At 44.5% G+C, this 22,111-nt stretch overlaps 1 protein-coding gene across 2 annotated transcripts; it reads right to left on the reverse strand.

Annotated features, from left to right (window-relative positions):
- Window positions 1–2,740: 2,740 nt before the first annotated feature.
- LOC115080655 (oocyte zinc finger protein XlCOF6-like) lies at window positions 2,741–21,368 on the reverse strand. 2 transcript variants are annotated; one of them, XM_029584985.1, is made up of 7 exons: window positions 21,273–21,368; window positions 19,509–19,710; window positions 13,337–13,463; window positions 12,314–12,427; window positions 12,080–12,181; window positions 10,792–10,920; window positions 2,741–5,265 (listed from the first exon to the last, which is right to left on the reverse strand). In XM_029584985.1, the coding sequence occupies exons 2-7, from the start codon at window positions 19,530–19,532 to the stop codon at window positions 3,509–3,511; spliced, it is 2,253 nt and encodes a 750-aa protein (XP_029440845.1). In that variant the 5' UTR covers window positions 19,533–19,710; window positions 21,273–21,368; the 3' UTR covers window positions 2,741–3,508. The 2 variants fall into 2 exon arrangements, with proteins under 2 accessions (XP_029440845.1, XP_029440844.1); XM_029584984.1 differs by having other exon boundaries at window positions 19,509–19,766; window positions 21,273–21,358.
- Between the last annotated feature and the right edge of the window lie 743 nt (window positions 21,369–22,111).

Raw genomic sequence — 22,111 nt, forward strand, 5'->3', positions numbered from 1 at the left:
AATGCAAGCAAAGACTAAATTAAAAAAGAGTCTAGAAGTATTAATTTCTGTTTTCTTATCTGAATTTTTCATTCATAAATACAATTTTACCTTTGCTACTACATATTCTCTGATGTCTTCTCCAAAAAATTATAGGATTTAGCAAAGTTGCCAGGTAAGACATTAACAGTATGCACACAGACCATAAATTGTACTTTAAAAGAAACTAGACCAAATAAACAAAACATTTACATGTTGTCCAGCAGTAGGTACTTATCTTATGAATAACTTTTTCCTATTTATCCACATCTCTAGCTCTTTTCCTGTTTAACTACTCCAGGCAACCTCACTGAAGACAGTCTAAAACATTATTCCTTATTTTTCACTGAGAAAAAGTCACAAGCCATAATGTCCTCCATGTTCTCTTCCAGTACACTTACCAATTAAAAGGTGAATTTTCAAAAGTTGTGCATGTAAAATAAATTGCACTTATGCATGTAAAATAGCAGATATGCAAGTATTAGCTATTTTAGAAACCTCAACCTACACACACAAATCAGGGTTCATGAGTAAATTTGCATATGTAAAAAAGGGGCAGGCCAACATTTACGCAAGTAAGTTGCTATTTTATAAGCAATTTATGCATGTAAATTTGGCAGCTTACGCGCGTAAATTTATTCCTCGATATCTGGAGTAAGTGTTTAACATCTTTAAAGTGAAGAAATGACCGGGTGAGGAGTCTGGGTGAAATGGGAAGACTTCAGGCTACAGTGCCAGGAGGATTTTCAGGAACTGCAGATGGACTGGGGGAACTGGTAGACTAATTGATAAAACAGGTTACATCATTGCCACGTCCATGTTAGAAAATTCACTGACTTATGCATGTAAAAGCATCTAAATAACACGTGTAAAATCTACTTGTGCATCTCTTTAAAATGTGAAGTTAAAATATGTGGGTCTATCATTTCAGCACATTTATCCGGCCAAATTCTGACTTATCGGGCTAAGTAGCACCTTTGCCACTGCTTAGATGGACAAATTCGAACTTATCCGGATAAGTAGCGACACTTCCCCGGACAGGTTCTGACTTATCCAGCTAAGTAGCAGCAGGCTACATCAAGCATCAAGACGGCATCAAGCTAGGTAGAGAGAACCTTGCACAAATCAACTCTTCTTTTACCTTTCATCACTCCAAATGACATCAAATCTTTCACCCCGAGGTAAGAGTGCCCCCTCTTTGCACTATTACATCTTCTAGGGTCCCTGAGATTTTGGCTTTTTGAGGCTAGATAATTTGGGAACGAGATCTCATTTCTTATCCCTTTTTCTCATGATTACATCACAGAACCACCTCATACTGCTAAAAGAGACAGTCACATATGGACACACAGACTCCCTGATCACACCTCCTCCCCCCCCCCCCCCTCTCTTTTAATATCACAGCTGCAAGTTCTTTGCAGTTTAAAATTGTAACAAGCTTATGTAAAATAATCTTATTACATGAATACCTGCCTTTGTATATCTTATTCTACTACCCATTGCCCCTGGAACAGAGAACTTGGGACCTGCATTTCTGTTAATAATATAACAATAATTTTGGTACTTATGTGCTATTATTTATGTTGTGCTTTTGTGGGCACTTCAAAGGAGATTACATTCAGAGGGCTTACAATCTAATAGGGAGATTTTCTAACGTGTGATAGTTTATCACGGGGGACCATCCCTGTGATATTGGACCCCTCCCCACCAAGCTGTCATAGTAGTACCGTGGCGCAATTTTGTTTTTTATCACGGCACAAATGTGTGACAAAAAAATCACGTGGCGGTATGGGGCCTTTCCACGCAATAGTAGCCCACCTCGGCCAGGTTGCCATTGCTTAAAGGGCCTGAGGGCCCCCAAAATTAGTACAAAAAATGACCCTGGGGGTCTTTGGAGACCTCCGCCAGCTACCAAGGTACTCTGGCCCCCAAAAGACCAAAAACAATTAAGGGAAAATGCGCTGTAATGGCAAGTTCAGTCCCCCTCCCCCTAAGGCCACAAGAGCCCCCTTTAGTTTTGGCCCCCTTCTTAATTTCCATCCCTTCCCCCCCCCCCCCCATCCAAATATTGTTATATCCCTGTGGGGCTAGTGATTCCTCCAGCACTCAAAAAGTGACCCTCTGGTCTGGGGGGGACAGGCAGACCCCCACCCCTGAGCCACCCCATACCTCTAAAAGATATCATTGGTGCCCGAAGCACCCCCTAGCTCCAGGCCCATCGAGCCGTTTTGCAAAATGGCGTTGACCTGATCTTACCCCATCACATGATATGGCAAGGGCCGGGGATAGGACCAAGGTCACCAGGGTCATTTTCTTTAGGGGGGGGGGGGGAAACCACTATACCCCAGGGATGTAACTATTTGGATGGAGAGGTGGAGAACGGATAAGGGGGGGAGGGGGTGTCTATGCCAAAGGGATTTTTTTGTGGCTTTAATGGGAGGGCAAGGGGGCAAGCGGTTGCTGTGCATTTTCCCTTAGTCTTTTGGAGGCCAGAGCCGCCTTGGTAGGCAGAGTCACCAAAGACCCCTGGGGTGATTTTGTACTAATTTGGGGGTGGGGCTGATTTTCAGGCACACTGGCCCTTTAATTTTCCTGCGGGCCCATCCGGGACCCACGTTAGAATCACAAAGCTCCCTTGGGAAAATATCTACAATTCCCTCAAACGCGCTAAAATAAAGGCGCTGACTTTTTTCCACATTATTTTATTGTCTGTGCATAAACTGTGTAGGCAAATTTTATGCATGCAGAGCACCTTATTTCCATAGGGGGAGGAAATCTTCAAGTCTGTTGGGTGATAGTGCCATGACATGGCGATCTTGTGCAGTAAACAGCTTGCTGTTTAACACCTGATATTGCAACGTAGTAAATCTAGGCCTAAATTTGTACCTGGAGCAGTGGATTGTGAAGTGAAATGACGAGGAGTGGCAGCAAAATTTGAACTCTGGTTTCCCTGATTCCAGAGCTCTGTGCTCTAACCACTAGGCTACTCCTTTATTTAAAGCACTTCAATTTCCATCAATGGTCTTTGAAACTTTTTCTTTATTTTCCCTCTTTCACTTTTGAAAGGCATTCTGTGCATCTCTTACAATTTTAATACATGGTTTTTGGCATAAAAATAGCAGTACATTATTTCCTTTTTATCTTCAGGGTTCTACTTAACTGTATGCAATCTCCTTAATATTTTCATTAGCTTCTGTGGTCTGCAGTGGGTCCATGAGCAGTTTCACCATGGCCAATAGCTGCACCAGAGTTCTTATCTTCAACTGAAGATTCAGCACTTTCACAACCACCATCAGTAGCCTTAGTGCAAAGGCTAAGCGTGGGCACTTTTTATCAAGGATTCCGTGGCCAATATGACTTTTTCTGTTTGATTCCTATCACACTTCAGTAATAATAGACGTCTAGGTATTAAGCAATACGATCATCATGTGAAAGTACTCAGCAAGACTTGGTAAGACATATTTTATGCCATACAATTATTTTCTCACCCCTAGACCCCCTTCTCTCTGGTGTGGATGTTTTCATGTTTTCTTAGGACAGATTGTCGAAAAAAGCTTTTCTCACATTCTGAACATTTAAATTGTTTCCCGTGTGTGTGTAATATTTCATGCTGTTGCAGGCTGCCTTTCCGACTGAAGAATTTATCACATTCAGAGCATTTAAATGGTTTATTTCCCATGTGGGTCATTTCATGTCGTCTCAGGGAAGACTTGTGACTGAAGGCTTTATCACATTCTGAACATTTAAATGGTTTCTGTCCCAAGTGGGTCATTTCATGCAGGTGTAGGCTGCCTTGACGGCTGAAGCATTTATCACATTCTGAACATTTAAATGGTTTCTCGTGCATGTGGATGATTTTATGCTTTTGCATGTTGCTTTTCTGCGTAAAGACTTTATCACATTCTGAACATTTAAATGGTTTCTCTCCAGTGTGGATCATGTTGTGTATTCTTAGGGCCGATTTTTGACTGAAGCTTTTATCACATTCTGAACATTTAAATAGTTTCTCTTGCATGTGGATCATTTCATGCATTTGTAGGTTGCTTTTTCGAAAGAAACTTTTATCACATTCAGAACACTTAAAAGGTTTTGCGCCAATGTGCATCATTTCATGCTGTCTTAAGTGGCCTTTCTGGCTGAAAAATTTATCGCATTCAGAACATTTAAATGGCTTCTCTCCCATGTGGATCTTTTCATGCTTTCTTAGGCTGGATTTTTGATTGAAGCTTTTATCACATTCAGAACATTTAAATGGTTTTTGCCCCAAGTGGGACATTTCATGTAGTTTCAGGCTGCGTTTCCGACTGAAACATTTATCACATACAGAACATTTAAATGGTTTCTCTCCGGTATGGATCATTTCATGTTTACTTAGGGCAGATTTTTGACTAAAGCTTTTATCACATTCAGAACATTTAAATGGCTTTTCTCCAGTATGAGTCATTTCATGCTGCTGTAAGTGGCCTTTCCGACTGAAACACTTATCACATTCAGAACATTCAAAAGGCTTCTTTCCAGTATGGATCATTTCATGCTGTTGCAAGTGGCCTTTCTGACTGAAACATTTATCACATTCAGAACATTTAAATGGCCTCTCTTGGGGCAGTGTCTGCACATTGGTTTGTTTTGGATATACCTTCACAGTTATTTTATGTTTTTTTATGACAGATTTATCACATTCTGAACATTTAAATTGTTTCTTTTCTTTGTGAAACAACTGATAAATTGTAGGTTCTGCTCTAAAATATTTTTTACAGTCAGTACACTTTAAACAGTTGTCTTGTCTATGCATTTTTTTATATGCTGTCATATTTGACTTCCTAGTAAATGTTCTCTCACCTTCAGTACATTTGCATTTTTCTCCCTTTATATGATATTGTTGGATACATCTGTGGCTTGACTTCTCATTGAACTTTTCCCCACATTCAATCAATTCTTGGTGCTCAATAGATTGTGAGTTTGTGGTGAAGTTTTCCCAAGTATCAGCACTTTCAAATGGTCTCTCCCATTCATTGAACCTCTGAATTTGTATAAGATTTGGACATTGGCTGGAGGTTTTCTCTTGTTCTGTACATGTGTTAGGTCTCTCTCCTTTTTGTGGTTTCTCTTTCACCCAGGGTTGTCTTACTCTACTTCTATCTACTTCACAGTCAGCTGAAGGATCTGGGCTGTTTCTCTGTTTCCATTCCTCCCTCTGTTGTCCATTGCTGATTCTCTGCCTCTTGCCATGATTCCTGAATCCATCATCTGTTGGATAAAATGGAGACGATAATCAATAATTTTACAGCTATGGAAAGGGACATACAAGCAAGTCTAGAAGGAGTGTTGATAGCAGAACCTTCATTTGCTGATGGTAAGTTTGGACTTCCTGGGAAAAAGAGCTTAAATCTTGAGAAAAAATTTTTGGAGGATTAAAATATTACTGACTATTTATATTGTGTGCTAGTTTTAAGGTTAGAATTGACTGTGTAATGGAAAAATAGTCTTTGATTCTTTGAGCTAGTAAAAGAGTATTTGTTTGCCTGTGTCACAATTGTTTGTGTAGTGAGGAAACAGACTGATTCTCTGAGCTGGTAAACAATAGTATTCATTTGCTTGTGTTAGAATTGTGAATTTGCAAAGGTCATGACCTTGATCTGAGAAGGTGAAAGTACTGGTTCCTGACTTAGAAGTCACTATTTGATTGGAAAAGGTGTTAAGGACAAGTATTGTTAAAAATAAAAAGGGATATTAGCTGAAAGGGCTAATCTCATACACTTGCTGTGTGCATCACTCACAGGAAATTGATTTTGAAATATTTTTTGTTTGAAGTTATTGCCTTTTAAGCAAATGTATATATGGGAAAGCAAAAATTGAGTGAAACTCAGTCCAGAGGGAGTGCTGACAGCAGAACTTTCATCTGTGGGTGGTAAGTTTGGACTTGCTGAGAAAAAGCTCTTAAATCTTGTAAAAAAAAAAAAAAAATCTGCTTTCCCATTACCACACAAACAAAGGCCTACGAAACGGAAAGGGCAAACAGAAAAACTTTGATCCTGACGCGCATGTTATAAAATCCGATGGTCGCGCGCGCATGTGCAGGTGGCCCATGGCTCACGCATGCGGGGGGTGGGGGTGGGGGGGTGAAGATTTTAGCAAAATACGTGCGGCAACGCAATCGGGGCCTCCCCCAGTTCCCTCCCGGGAGGGAAATTTCCTGTTCCTAACCTAACCCTTCCTATCCCTAATTTTTTTATTTTAATACTTACTGCTGCCCGGGAGCAGAAGTAATCTCGCTTCTCTGGGACAGCAGCTAATGGCGCTGTCCTGGCCCACCACCCTGCCCATAAAAAATTACTGCTAGCAACATTTTTACTGGTGGGCCGATACAGTAAAAAACGTGGGAGAGCGGGCAAGCACACAGGCCACTCTCCTGTGCGCACGATTCAGTAAATACATTTATTTAAATTAGGCCCGGCGGTAAAAAGAGGCGCTAGGGACACTAGCGCGTCCCTAGCACCTCTTTTCGGACAGGAGTGGCGGCTGTCAGCGAGTTTGACAGCTGACGCTCAAGTTTGCCGGCGTCGGTTCTCGAGCCCGCTGACAGCCACGGGCTCGGAAACCGGACGCCAGCAAAATTGAGCGTCCAGTTTTCAACCTGCGAGCTGCGGGCCCATTTCAAATTTTTTTTTTTTTTTTTTTACTTTTTTAAACTTTCGGGACCTCTGACTTAATATCGCCATGATATTAAGTCGGAGGGTGCACAGAAAAGCTGCACATTTTGCTTTCTGAATCGCACGGGCATAACTAATAGGGCCATCAACATGCATTTGCATGTTTTATTTATTTATTTATTTAAATTTTTACTATACCGATACTCCAGACGAGGTCTTATCATACCAGTTTACAATGGAACTGGGGGAAACCAATTTAACAACTATGTAGAAGGTAAAGTTACATTAAACAGGGAGCAAAAACATGGGAGATGGAAGACAGGAAAGATTTTTTTTGTGGGCTTTATTAGGTTCAGGGGGGTTGGACGCGCGTTTTGGACGCGCTATTACCCCTTACTGAATAAGGGGTAAAGCTAGTGCGCCTGAAAGTGAGGAGCCTTCCTGAAAATTCTGACAATGCTGACATGCTTTGCTTTTGTACTTTGCCGTAGAAGCCGTCCTGGGCTTTTCCCCTTATGTCTGTGAATCAGTACCCCAGACCGTGAAAGTCGGGGCCTGTGTTGGTTGCCGTCCAAATCCAATTCCCCCCTCCCTCCACCGTCAAAGCGAAGAGTGATGTTGCAGTTCTGTCAAAAGTATCAAGGCTTATTGGTTGAGGGCAGTAATCCCCGTGCGTCTGCTAAGGGTAGGAACTGTCGCACTGAGCCAGTTACCCCCATGCACTCTTTTCCTCATTTCTGTCCTCTCGCCTTTAGGGGCCCACAGTGTTCGTCCCATGCCCCTTTGAATTCTTTGACGATTTTTGTCTTCACCCCCTGCTCCGGAAGGGCATTCCAGGCGTCCACCACCCTCTCCGTGAAGAAATATTTCCTGACATTGGTTCAGATTCAACACCATTAAAATTTCATTTCGTGACCCCTAGTTCTACTGTTTTCTTTCCAGTGGAAAAGGTTTGAAGTTTGTGCATCATTAAAGCCTCATTGAGCTGAGTCACAGGCCCTCTGGGACCTTCAAACTCTTTTCTCCTGACATCAATGCCTTAGCAACCACTATTCTTTAAAAGAGCTAACCAGGAAGAAACTGGTCACCTACAAACAACTCTAAGGTAATCTACAATGGACTTGCTAATGGCGGACTCTCTCCTGGCCTACATCTCCCAAGTTTCTTTCTCTCATAAAGTCTGCTTCTGACAGAAGTGAAACACTTCACTTAGAAGAGGGAGATTATTTGGAGCAGAAACACCCTTTCCTTTCAAAGGCCCCCAAGGATACTGACTTCAACAGCATGACTCCAAGAAACAGTACCCGCCAAGGTTTGAGAGGAAGAGAGGCCAGGTCCCTTTAAAAAAAAAAAAAAAAAAAAGCTCAGGTTCAAAGTTGAGGAGATCTCCCACATTGGAGGACTTGTGTTCTTGGTTCCAAGAAGAAAGCAAACCCATCTGAGAGAATAGCAAGAGAGCTGCTGTGACTGTGCCACTTTCAGCAAACCAAAGCCAGTATTGGACGTCTGCCGGATTTGTGGATCTTGCCTTCGTCCCAATCTCCTGTGGCAGAAAGAAACGAGTGAAGGAATGGATCCTTGAAATGGAAATATTGTCTCCTCCATAAACTGACCTCACAGAGGTTCCAAACAGTAAGTTAGGCCTGCTACATGGTCGTCTTTTGTGCCGCTGAAAGCTGTAAGTATCCTCACGATACAGTCTGGTTCTCCCCACAGCCAAGAAAGAAAATGGAAGGGATCATCTAGAGAAGAATTCTCTGACTTGGCATTGTAGACCTGAAGTGATCTCCTGGGCATCTAAGAAGTACTCAGGTGTGGCTTGGGAGTTCTGAGCTTTCAGAGCTCTACAAATTTCTAAAGGTGGGGCCCCAAGGCTCTCATCTATGTACTGCCTCCTTTTCTACGTGGAGCAGTGCCACTCAAAGACACAAATATGGCAGAATAAGACCGAATGGCTATCTGGTCTGCCCATCTGCCCATCTACCCAACTAATTTAGCTTTGCAATTACATCACTCTTCAGAGATCCCCTGTGTTTATTGCATGTTTTCTTGAATTCAGAAACTGTTTTGTCCCTATCACCTCCATTGGGAGGCTGTTCCACACATCCACCACCCTCTCTGTAAAGAAATATTTCCTATGATTACTCCTGAATCTACCTCCTTTCACCCTCATCCCATGACCCCTCCTCGTTCTAGAGCCTCCTTTCCAGTGAAAAAGGCTCAGCTCCTGTGCATGAAACCTGTGAGATCTGAATCTCTCTCATATCTCCCCTTTCCTCTAGGGTGTACATTTTACATCTTTAAGTCTATCCCCATGTGCTTTAGAAAGAAGCCCACTGACCATTTTAGTAGCCCCCTGTGCACCGACCCCATCCTGTTTCTATCCTGAAGGTGCGGTCTCCAGCATTGTACTCAGTGAGGTCTCACCAGGGCCCTATACAGGGGCAATGTCACCTCCCTTTTCCTGCTGCCCATTCCTCTCCCCATGCAGCCAGGCATCTTTCTGGCTTTTGCCATCGCTTTATCCACCTGCTTGGCCACCTTAAGATCCCACTCTTCCTTTGTGCTTAGAAACATTTCACCCCCCAATACTGCGTCTCTCCCTCGGGTTTTTGCAACCTTAAAAGGTGGTTTTTCAGAAGTTGTGTGTGGAAAAATCAATAGATACGCACACACAATAGCATAAACTCGCATATATGCTATTTTATAAACTTCAGAATACACGTGTAGTTAAGGGTGCCTGAGTAAATCTGCGCTTCTAAAAAAAAAAAGGGGTGGGCTGCGGCCGTTTATCGAAGTTGCTATTTTATAAGCAGTTTATGTATGAACATTTGGAAGCTTCCTCGTGAACATTTACACCTGCTCTCTATCTGGAGTAGGTGATGGGAAACGTCGTAAATGTGAAATACTGACTGGGTGAGGGGTCTGGGTGACATGGGGGGAGTTGAGGCTGGTCTCGGTGACCTGCAGATGGACTGGGCAAATGGGTAGACTAATTGGTAAAACTGGTAAGTTCACTGCCGTGTGCATGTTAAGGAAATCTCCCCACTTACACGTGTGAAAGCCGTCTTACCGGGGGTACATGCGTGTTAATCAGACAGGTAACATCTCCATGCATACGTCTTTAAATTTAGACATAAAAATACCCAAGTATAGCAGTTGCATTCTACTTATCCAAACGAATGCCGGTCTTTCTGGCTTAATAAGGGCTTTGCTTCGACTTAGCTGGTGAAATCGTGAAAGCAGCTTTAGTGATGTAGAAAGACCTTCATAGTAGCCACTATCGGTCTAGTGGACCTTCTCTTGCCTTATCTAGAATAATTGGTCTTAATCTTGTGAAATATTGTTTGGGTTTTTTTTTAATCACATTTTTGTTATGCAGTTAAAACACTAAAATGTTTTAGTTTCTCCTTTGAAGTCCTTTACTATCTCTCCAGTGAGGACCTATGAGAGGAAGTTTCCCCAGTGACTTAGTTCAAAATTCTTGAAAACCAACAGCAGCCCCAGCAAGGGCGTCGTCGTCGTCATTTTCTGTGTGCAATCTTCTTTTCTTTCACAACTTATCCAGCTGAAGTAGCGGCATTTGTCCGGACAACATCTGACTGACCTGGCTAAGTAGCAGCCAAGCTGCTTTTCTCTCGCTCCCCTAATCTCCCAATTTGTTAACCCTGCGTATGCCCCCGGCGTGTAACACTAATCAGGTTCAATACGTAATGGCTTTTTATACGCCTTTCTCCGAGCAACTACCAGGCTGAGCATCTGAAAGTCCTTTAGGCAGGTGGCTGGCACAGTTTTAAGAGTTCAGTCTAGCCCAGCAGAACAGAAGCTCAGGGGGCAGGGACGCAAGTTGGAAGGTTGAAAGTATTCATAGGCGAGGACAAACAGGGGCTGAAAGAAAATGAAGGGGAGGGAGGGACAGACATGGGAGAGGAGAGAAGAAGAGGAGCCTTTGAGAAGCGAGACGGGATGTAGTAGAATAGAGGGGGAACAGACCTGAAAATGAAAGGAGGAAAGCAGAAATAACGACACAGAACAAACAAATGCTCCCCCCCAGCAGAGGTGAGAAGACCTCACTGCGTCTCTCCCTGTAAGGAATGTTAGGACCTAAGCTGAGCTCCGTCACCTGCTCCGTGCAGCTCCTCACGGGCGCCCGTGAGCGCCAGGTTTCCTCCTGCCTCACATTCCTGGGGCTCAGTCTTCAACTCCTTTTGTTTAAATCGGACTAAAATGTCAGGCTGGACATTGGGGAAGCCTGTCATGGGGAAAGATGGATACAGTGAGAGAGAGAGATATATCAACATTCCCCTCCCCCCCCCGGTGACATCATCATGGGAACAGGGAGAGTTCTGGGAGTCAGTGCGAAAGATTTCACTGCCAGTCACCAGGGCCGTGAGCACTGAGAGACCTACCACAGCAAATAACCAGCTGCTGTGCTGGGTGTGCTCACTGTTAAATTCCCATCGACCTCCAGGAGAGCAGAACTGAGCTGGACATCCCCCCCTATCTGTGTGCACTCGCCTTTTAAAAGTTACCCTCCCAGGGGATTGAAAATACATTTAGTGCATTTTGAAACATACACATGTGAAGGACTAATTAGTCCAGACGTTCGCCCAGCCCGAACTCTCCTCAGTTCACCCAGACCACCTCCGTTTAATATCACTTGCGCCAGATCATGATCAGATGTCAAAATACGCCAAGTAAGTTGTTTTAAAATAGCAATGTACACGTGTAACTGTTGGATCCGCCCAGGAAAGCCTCTAGCCTGCACCTCTTGTAAGTGCAAAAGTGAAAATACACATTTATTTTGGACTTTTATAAAAGACGTAAAATGGGAATGGCAGCCACTTCATGCGCATACATGATCATTTTTATGCGTGTAACGTTTTGAAAATTCACCTTTAAAGCACCATATGACCCATAACAGGAAGGGGTGATGCTTGCAACAGCACAGGCAGAGAGGGACACAGACCATGCCGGATCTCCGCCTGCTGGTCCGGTGCATCTCCTCCTCACCTCCTGCCTCTGCAGGGGTTCCCTTCACTCTGATTACAGTCACCGACCAAGAGCTCAACAGCAAAGCAAAAATGTAATTAAACCTCCCGTAAGTTTAGTAACGTTCTTGTGCTAGGCCTCTATGGCTAAAGAATGCACTCTGCCCTCATCGGGTATGTCCCCCCCACCTCCAATGACGCCGAGGTCTCTCCACACCCACCATCCCTGACAACAAGAGAGGACTCAATCCCGTGACACTACAGGACGAGGAGCTTTGCTTGCCTGATGCTCTCCTCCCCGCCAGGAAGCAAACACTGGGAGCAAGAGAGGGGTTGACAGCTTTTTATCCCACAGCACCAAAATACAAAATGGCACCGGCTGACCTTAGTGAAGGCGTCCAGGAGGAATCGGATACTCGCCTGTTACAGGAGGGGGAATCTCTGATTCAGGAGGGTCCAGGGAGGGCAGATCTTCCTCTTGTTTAACGCTCAGTGAGAACACAGACGTTACGATGGGAAGGCCTGGGATGAGAAAACAAACCTGGCTAGAAGGAGTCACCCAGGACCTGCTAATGTTATGTTAGGAAAGGGATTTTAGGTCTCCAAATGTGATGTGAAAATGCAGAGCCCTTTAAATGCAGAACATTTACTTACTAATGGGGGGGTCCTTCATGGTTTCTTTTCCCTCCCGCTCCCAGCGTTGAGGGAAATATTTCTCCTCTTCCTTTTTAATCTTGAATATGACATCAGGATTAAGAAGTGAATAACCTGTCAGGAAAGCAAACTTACATCTAAATGGTACCTTTCTCTGTTTCCTGTTCCGATGATCTGAGTGTGTATTTGTGAGACAAAGGAGACCGTTTCAGGCTGCCATTTGATTGATATTAAACCTTGGAGGATTTTTGGTACGGTCACTTCTATTTCTGCCCTCCACCTAGATGGAGGCAGGACAGGTCCCAATCTTCTCTGCCTCCTGGAGCCGAAGTCATTTCATCATCTTATTAGGGGCATTTGAGAAGGAAAACCCAAGTCCTGGGATATAAAAATAACTCTGTCTAGGGGCCAGTGAGAGGGAGAAAGGGAAGATTTTACCTCCTGGAGATGATACAAGCTGGGCAGGAGAGTTATCTAGTGCAGAGCTCTCATATCGGGCCCTTACACAGAGGCTGGGGTTCTCAGGAGGGAACCAGAGAGGTAAATCCCTCCCTCCTGTTCCAGTTTTACCAGAGAGAAAGCGAGATTTAGACCCCAGCTGGGCTTGTGGAAACCCTCTAGTTTCTCTTATAACGTAGAGCAGCATCCTTTGCCTGGCCTGCACTGGGCTCTGGAGAACCACAGACGCTCCTGTTGGGCTTGGGGATGGGAGCAGGAGCCAGAACCTACTTTTGAGGTGCCCTTGGGACCTGGCACCTGAGGTTTTTCCAGCCCTGAAACAAATGGCAGCACTCATCCTGCAATGTGTCTGTGATGGGTAGATAGTAACGTGGTATAGATGGCAGAAAAGGACCAGATGGCCCATCCAGTCTGCCCAGCAAGCTTCTTATGATAGCATCTGCCGTTCCGTGCAGATGACCCCCCTGTTTCTCTCAAAGGTAGTAATGGCTGCTCTATGCAGTTACCTCCAAGCCTTATAATAAGAGTAGTAAAAGTAGTAGATAATAGGAAAAGCAGATTTACCCCGTGACATGAGGACACCGTGAATCTCCTTGATGACCTTCCTGTACAGCTCCTTCTGCCATTCTCCCAGAAGGTCCCACTCCGCTTCCAAGAAATAAGCAGCGACGTCCCTGAATGTGACCGATGCCTGGAACAGCAAACAGGACACCCTCAGCCCCTCTCCCGCCAGCTTCTTTATATTCATGTATCTTATTTATTTCTAAACATTTGATATGCTACCTTTCCCACGCTGGTAAGGTGAATATGAATTTATTTACATGGTATGCTCAATGTGAGGAATAATGCATTAAATGAAATGAGTGCTTCCTTGGCTGCTCTCTTTTTCGGGATGGGGAAGATCTGGTGCCTTCGATTGTCCAATTCTGGCAGTCCTTTGCAGCGATATCCTGTCCCAGCTGATGCTGCCTTCAGAGGGCACAGAAGCTTGGGGGGCAGTGGAAACTCAGTGGAGCTGCAGGAGGGGCCTGCAGGTCTCGGAGTCAACTGAGAAGATGGCTGGCAGCTGTGGTGGGCCTTTCCGCCTCAGCCACCTGTTCCCTCAGAGAGGTGGGAGCATCTCTCGGTGACAGTGCTGGTGGTGCAGGCTGCATGGGCAGAGAGAACTGCAGCCTGGGGAAGGCCCCAACCAACCTGCTGATGCTGGAAGAGGGCTGCATCCAGGGAGTCCTAACATAGTATGTGGCTGGCAAGGGGGGGCAATCCTCTGCAGCATCTCCCTCCACACTGCAGTCTGGGCTTCAATTGCATGAGGAATGCCCCCTAGCTCCTGCCAACCATCCTGCATTTCCTACCCACATGCCCCGCATCTCTGTCCTCAGTCCTTCCGTCTCCTCCACCAGTCTGTCACTCAGGTCTATTAAGTGCCTCTTGGATGGTGGGGCCTGCACCTCCTCTTCTTGAAGAGAGACAAGGGTCCTCCGGGCTACCTGCAAGCTGCGGGAGATCTGGTGCCCATGAAAGTGTAGCAGTATCTGGGTCTCAGCTGCGTCCTCCTCCTCCTCCATCGCCTAAGGAGCATGGAGGTTACTTAGTATACTGTTCAGCTGCAGCCTGCTTCAGCTAAATGCAGTTCATATATGATACCTCTTCAAAGTTTACAAATTCAGAAAGGGCCACCTCATGTGTGCTCCTTATCTCCCTATGCTGTGATTTTTGGTAAGGGGATACATAGTTGTTACTTTATACACTAAACCCCTGTTTGTGACTTGGCAGCTTCACATCTGGTCATGGGGTTGGTGAGTGAGTAGAAGGGGAAAAAGTGAGTAAGATTGAATGGATGGGGTGAGTGAGAGGGAAGATGTAAGTAAGAGGGAAGAGGGTGTGAGTGAGGTGGGGAAGGATGGGAAGTAGAGAGGGAGTGACTGTTTGGGGGGGTGAGGTAAGTGGGAGAACATGCAGAGTCAGTGGAAGCACTAGGCTGCCGCCTGGAGCACCAAGTTTGGGGTTGGCACAACAGAGGCAAAGCTGCAATGATTGTGACTCCTGTTCTTCCCTCCCATATGGTCCTAGAAGAGGATGTTGTGTCATGTGGGCCTGTGCGGGTAGGAAGGAAGAGGTACAACCACCATGGCTGGAAGGAACAGGAGCAGTGTTGGCCCAGGCCCTGGAAGGGAGGAGGCATCCAGTCAGCTCCACGAGCTGAAGATGGAGGCTGCTGCCACTTGTGCATTCAGGAAGGGGAGAAGAGTGTGTGTGTGTGTGTGTGTGTGTGTGTGTATGTATGTGAGTGAGAGAATGAACGTACGTGTGTCCGTATGTGTGTGAGAGAATGGCCAAAGTTTTTGTGCAGCCCCCTCCCCCCACTAATCCTGAACAATTTCAGGGTGATTGGAAATCAAAGGTTTCCAGGTATGGGGAGCGAGGAATTTTTTTTAGCCTTATTAGTTTGAATTATTGTTGGGTGTTTTGAGATTTTTAATTGATTTTTGGGAACTCTTTAAAAATGTGTATATGACTTTAATTATTGAATATTATTCTATTTGTCAGGAAGCTGATATTCAAAGAACTTAGCTGGATAAGTTCTACTTATCTGAATTCTGGCATTGCTGAATATCTGGCTACAATCAGTGGACGCCACTTATCCGGATATGTGACTTATCTGGCTACATAACTCAGGGGTGGGGAATGGACAGATCAGGGAGGAGTAAAGTTGGCTAGATAAGATAACTGAATTATCCAGCCAACTCTGGTTGGGCCATAGGTTTGTCCTAAGGTTAGCGAGTTTAACTTATCTGGCTGACTTTCAGATATCTGGGTAGACTCAGTGGCACAGTGCTTCACTGAATATACAGCATTAGTCAGATACGTTTATCCGGTTAACTAGCACAGCCGCATGGCGGCTGAATATAGACTTCCAGCTATTTTGAAATATTTATTCTTTATATAAGTATGATTTTGCTACTATGATTGATTTTTTATATTTCTTGATTGTATTGTTTGATGTTTGAGGAATGGTGATGTTTTTCCTTTGTTGCACTGGAAACATAATCTGGGTTGTTGAGCTTTCCAGTTTAGTTTTTGTCTGCACATTTCTATTTATTCTGTATTTGGTGAGGGTCTCTCTGTGTCTGCATGTGTGACCGAGGTGAGGTATTCTGCTACTGGGTAGTGTCTGTGTATAGCAGCCTGTTCTGTTTTTCTAATAGGATGTGTTTTAAGGCCTGGAATAATATCTGCAGTTTGCATTTTCATAGGTAGAATTCTTACTGTTTGAATGCTGGCAGTTAGTGCTGTTTTCGTATGGGAGGTTTGCTGTATTGTAATTGTAGTTCAGTTTACTTATGGCTTTCTGAGGGCCACGCCCAAACCCAACACACTTCTACAATAGGCCTGATACCATAGGAGTTCCAAGTGTCTTTTTTTGCAGGTTTTCCTTGTTGGCACCACAGCAGTGGATGTAAACATAATATACATGTTTTGTAAGCAATAATTTTACCTCAGAAGACTGTACTTTGAATGTCCTTTTTCATGTAAAATCTGTTATAGCACAATTATTGTGTGTTGAGAGTGGAAGGTGCCCAAGATTCATTTAGGGCACCTAATAGCCTTGCACCAACCTTGAGAGAGTTCACCATGCACAAGCCCTCATCATTCCCCCAGGGAACAAACATGGGGATGACATATCGAGGTAAGCTTGGATGTTCTTTTTAATCCGATTATATCTTTTGGTATTTAATGATCTCTCTCATGGTCCTGCACAGGAGGCTGGTGAATAAAATGAGAAGCTTAGTAGTGAGTGTCAAGGTGGTGGCCTGGATTGCAAACTGGTTGACGGACAAAAGACAATGTGTGATGGTAAATGGAACTTACTCTGAAGAGAGAGCGGCGTGCTGCAAGGATCGGTGTTGGGACCGGTCCTGTTCAATATCTTTGTGAGCGACGTTGCGGACGGGATTGAAGGTAAGGTTTGTCTTTTTGCGGATGACACTAAGATCTGCAACAGAGTGGACACGCCGGAAGGAGTGGAGAGAATGAGACGAGATCTAAGGAAACTGGAAGATTGGTCGAAGATATGGCAGCTGAGATTCAATGCCAAGAAGTGCAGAGTCGTGCATATGGGGTGTGGAAATCCAAAAGAACTGTATTCGATGGGAGGTGAAGGGCTGGTGTGCACGGAGCAGGAGAGAAGCCTTGGGATGATAGTGTCTAACGATCTGAAGTTGGTGAAACAATGTGACAAGGCGATAGCTAAAGCCAGAAGAATACTGGGCTGCATAAAGAGAGGAATATAGAGTAAGAAAAGGGAATTGATTATCCCCTTGTATAGGTCCTTGTGAGGCCTCACCTGGAGTACTGTGCTCAGTTCTGGAGACATTATCTCTGAAGAGACAGGATGGAGGCGGTCGGGAGAAGGGCGACCAAAAAGGTGGAGGGTCTTCATTGAATGACTTATGAGGAGAGATTGAAGAATCTAAATATGTACACCCTGGAGGAAAGGAGGAGCAGGGGTGATGATACAGACTTTCAGATACTTGAAAGGTTTTAATGATCTAAAGACAATGACAAACCTTTTCCATTGGAAAAAAAATCAGCAGAACCAGGGAGGAAGACTCAGAACCAATGTCAAGAAGTATTTCTTCATGGAGAGGGTGGTGGATGCCTGGAACGCCCTTCCGGAGGAAGTGGTGAAGACCAAAACTGTGAAGGACTTAAAGGGGCGTGGGCTAAGTACTATGGATCTATAAAGTCTAGAGGATGTGAATGAAGAGAAGAGGCATGGGTATAGCTTGCGGGAATGACAGCTACCACCTGGAGATTAATACCCTTATTCAATAAACATACTCAATGCGACTCCAGCATTGCTCTATGCTTCAACTGCAAGAGGAAATGTGGTAAAAAGGATTGGCATTCACAAAAAACTGGGGAGTAGATTGCTTGTTGTGGCAGTTACTACCCCAAACCAAATAAGTCTGATACTTCACTTTCAATGCATATCCAGGCAGGGGGGAAAGAGGATTTATATTCAGGCAACAACCAACAAGGACTGAATTACATAGTCTGGGTAAACAAATAATTATGGGTGTAGCTTGCTTGTTACAGCGGCTACTACCCCGAATCAATTAAGCCTGATACTTCACTTGGAATACATATCCAGCGCAACTCACTGCTTCAACGGCAGGGGGGAATAAAGAAAAGAGGAATTATATTCAGACAACCACCAACAAGGACTGAATGGCACAGGCTGGGTAAACAAATAAGCGTGGGAGTAGCTTGCTTATTGCAGCAGTTATTACCCCTAACCAATTAAGCTAGATACTTCACTTAGATGCAGCTCCAGCACTGCTCTCTACATCAATAGCGGGGGTGGAAGGTAACTAGAACCAAAAAGTTACTAATAAGGGCCAAGAGTATCAGATAAGTATGAGAAAAAAAAAGTGTGAAAGCTTGCTGGGCAGACTGGATGGTCCGTTTGGTCTTCTTCTGCCGTCATTTCTATGTTTCTATGAATAGTCGCTTAGTACTGACGCTTCTATTAGTAATGCATGGGTCCATATTCAGTCACTATCCGGATAGCAAAGTAGCTGGATAAACTTATCCAGCTAACTTTGGAGGTATATTCAATAGTGCAACCACATTATTGAATATACCTGGCTATCTTAAAGTTAATTGGCTAACTTTAGGATATCTCTTTGGCCCGGCCAGACTTAGCTGGATAAGTTTTCCAGCTAACTCTGAATATTGGAGTTAGCCGGATAACCTACAGGCTAGCGTAACTCCTCCCCAAAATGCTCCCAGAACGCTTCTAAGATATTCAGCTACATTTTAGCTGGAGAACAAGATAGCCAGCTAAAATATAGCCGGCCAGGTGCCCAAATATTTATTTAGCTGGATAACATCTGTCTAAATATGTCTGAAAATGGACTTTGCTGTTTTTCTCAGGGGCAGGCAGAAAGAAGTCCCCAGCGGTTTTGCAGCATCAAGCATTTTATTGTTTAATGACTATTCTCTCTAACGTATGTGAAGAATATACATAAGAAAAAAGGACATTAACTGTAAACAAAGTATGGGAGTGGAGGTGGAGGTGGAGCTGGGGGCGGAGTTTGGTTGCCCCACCCAAAAGACATTCCCCTGCCCCTGATGGAAAATGTTGTCCTCTTCTGGGAAGTTCTAGACCACCTCTTCTACTATTTTATGCAGAAGGGGCAGGCTGGAAACTGGATGATAGTTATTGATTACTTTTGATGTCAGTCAGGTACTTTCAAGATAGGTTTGATTATGGTGTCTTTTAGTGGTAGAGCCAGGGAGTCTTGAGTTAGCATTGGCTTTTATGATGGTGGTTGGCCATAATACTGAATATGCATGTGTAATAAACTGGTTTATGGCCACTGCCAGTGAGCTCAGCATTAAAAAAAGCTCTGTTCTGGTAAAGCTCCAGTATCTTGTAGAGATTGCTTGGCCTCCAAAGAGAAACCCTGCACATCTCTGTGTGCTGGCTGATTCCACATCTGGAAAGAGGAGAATACCCACTGTCTGAAGGAGGAGGCGGCAGCAGCAGCAGCAGTTGAATAAGGGGAAAGAATAGGCTTAGTGGGTTTGTGTTTGAAGGCAGGAAAGTGAAGAGTGCTGGGTTAGACCTGGGGAAGGGGGGCAGCGTGTGTATGTGTGTGAGAAGTGAAGAGTGGGAATGTATACATGTGTGTGCACAAGTATGTACAGAAAAAAAAAATCTTACTTGATGAGAAGTCAGGACAGACATTTTCCTCCTGTTTTCCCTCAGATCTGCAGCTGTGGGGATGGATCCAGGCTGGAGATTTCCCTGTCCCTGCTCAGAGGCAGAGAAAGATGAACAGGCGAGGAGGGGGGCGTGGCTGATTCCTCAGGGTCTCAAAGTCCCTCCGCACATCTGGAGCTGAAGTTTGCAGGGATTTGCAGACCTGGGGAGGCAGAAAGTTTCTGCTTTCATTCCGAGTTGAATCTGCTCTCTGCAGCCCTGCAGCCACCAGAGGAAGAGAAAGAAGATCCCCTGTGAGCATGTGCAGCTGAGATCAAGCAGGAGGGAGGCCACTCTCCTCCTTAAGGTGGATCTGTAGAGACAGCGCATAGCTGCAGGAAATCTGAGCCAGAAGGACCAAGTCAGAGCCTTGGTATTTTCCTGTTGCTTTGATAGATTTGTAATTTTCTTAGGGAAATCATTAAGAATAATACATTTCTTTAGGACTTTAACACTAACACGTGTTCTGTTCTTATGATCGTTTCAGCTAAAGTCAAACAATTAATTCCTGATCTGGAGAAACTTGTAGCTCATTTTTCTTCTTTTAGTGCCATCATTTCACTGCTTCTGCCTTTCATATTCTCTGCTATGCCTGGAAGTTATTTATATGCTTAGATTATTTTTAGCAAGATTTTCTGATAATTATATAAAATGACTCCAATGATTACAATCATAGCAGCAGTGGCTTTACTACAAATATTTTCTAGTTTCTTGATGGGAGGGAGTTTCTATAAGATAATGTCTGCGTTTAAGGATCTTAGTGTTTTCATGGTCTATAAGATCTTCACATAGGTGCTCTACAGATTGTGTTTTTATGATCTGGAATGAGTATGTGGTCTTAGTGGCCTTCTTCCTAATCTGAGATGCTCCCTGGCCCCTGATTCTTCTTCAGTTCCATTCTAGGTATCTTTATTAGCAAATCCCATTGGACTTTTTCACTACTCTGTGTAATGAGGCTGCTGTTGACAGGCTAGGGTTATTGCTAAGATTTCCCCTGAAACGAACGGGCGCCACAGAACGGAATATCAAGCTCTTCTCTTTTCACAAGAGTAAGTGAAAACACCTCCATGCTGTAGTGTTACAAATTACACTGCACAAGGTTTCCCTGGAAGTCAGGAGAGAGGTTGGGGGGCAAAATTTAAAATAACATATTTACAAATAACTTTGGAGATTAATAATCACCAAAAAAGACTTGAGGAAAGAAATGTTGTTTATTTAATTTAAGCTGGAGGAAAGCAATTTATGGAACAAATCTACTAGAAAATAAGGCAAGAAAACAAGATGGTAGACAGGACAATGTTGCCAGCTTGTCTTCTGTGTACCACTGTGACACATTGCACCGGTCTGCAGGCATCTGTTCCTGGAATCAAATCCCTGGTCGAGCATCTCTGGATACTCCACAATTCCAAATAACAGTTTATTAGCATTTATCCAGTAAGTCCTCAGGTGGGATTTGAACCCTGTTCCACCTGGCTAGAAGGCAGATGCCTTCTCTATGGAGCCACCGCTCAGTTCCTGAAGTTTGGTATAAAAGTTCAGCTTTAACCAATATCCAGTTCAATATTCAACGTTCCAGAGTCTGGCCCTGTTGGGCCTAACTGCCACCACCCACCGTATCCTTCGGGTCAGGTATTTCTCTCCCCAAGGATACAACCACCCACTGGCAGTTCTCGCAGCAAACATGTCTATTTTGTAAGTCCAGACCAACAAAGTCCCCTTGCTCACCTTCCTTGTGATGGGGTTGGTCATCTTCCACACGGTCAGGATGTCTGGTATCAAAGCATCCTTAGAGCAGCCTGGTAGTCCAACCTTCCTCCCTCAGTCCCCAGCTGGAGACTGAGACTGCTCTCCTAGGGAGTCCTTTTTATCCTGTGGCTAACTCCGCCTCTTCCGCCAGCTGATTGACTCCTTTAGCCACACCCTCAACTTCCCACACCTGTGGTTCCTCTGGTCTTATAACATCCGGGGGGGGGGGGGGGGGGGGGGGGGAAAGGAACCAAGGGACGTCTCTTGCCTGGTGTTGCTATATTTTCCTTCCCTTGAATCTTTGGTTCCTGGGTCTTTATCTGACGGTTCTGGTCTAGCATAGTGACCCCGTCACAACCACAAACCTTTAGTGCAGAAGTATCTAAAGCTGTTGTAGTAGTACTGGAAGCAAATTTTGATTCGGTGAATACAAAATTGGAAAAGATGAATGAAAGCTTAATGGAAACTGGTATTTATTTATTTATTTTACTTATTAAATGATTTTCTATACCGCTTATAATAGAAAAATCAAGCTAAGTGGTTTACATATGTAAAGAGGGCTTCGCCTCTTTACTACATCGTCTTCCCTCTGGCCTGCTGTGGGCAGATGTTTGCCTTTTTCATCCCTTCCTAGTGGAAGGCCTGCCCATGCCCCTTTTGGGATGGGGTCTTGCTCCATACACATTCGGGGGTGAGCGTGCTCAGATTCAGAGGGGAGGCGACACTGCTGGGCTTCCCAGTCCGCCAAGGGTTGGGAGGGTGGAGGGATCCCCTTGCTGGCAGGGCTGGGATTAGCTCCCATGACCAGTTAATAGTGG

Source organism: Rhinatrema bivittatum, chromosome 19 (assembly GCF_901001135.1).
Source record: "Rhinatrema bivittatum chromosome 19, aRhiBiv1.1, whole genome shotgun sequence".
NCBI lineage: Eukaryota > Metazoa > Chordata > Amphibia > Gymnophiona > Rhinatrematidae > Rhinatrema > Rhinatrema bivittatum.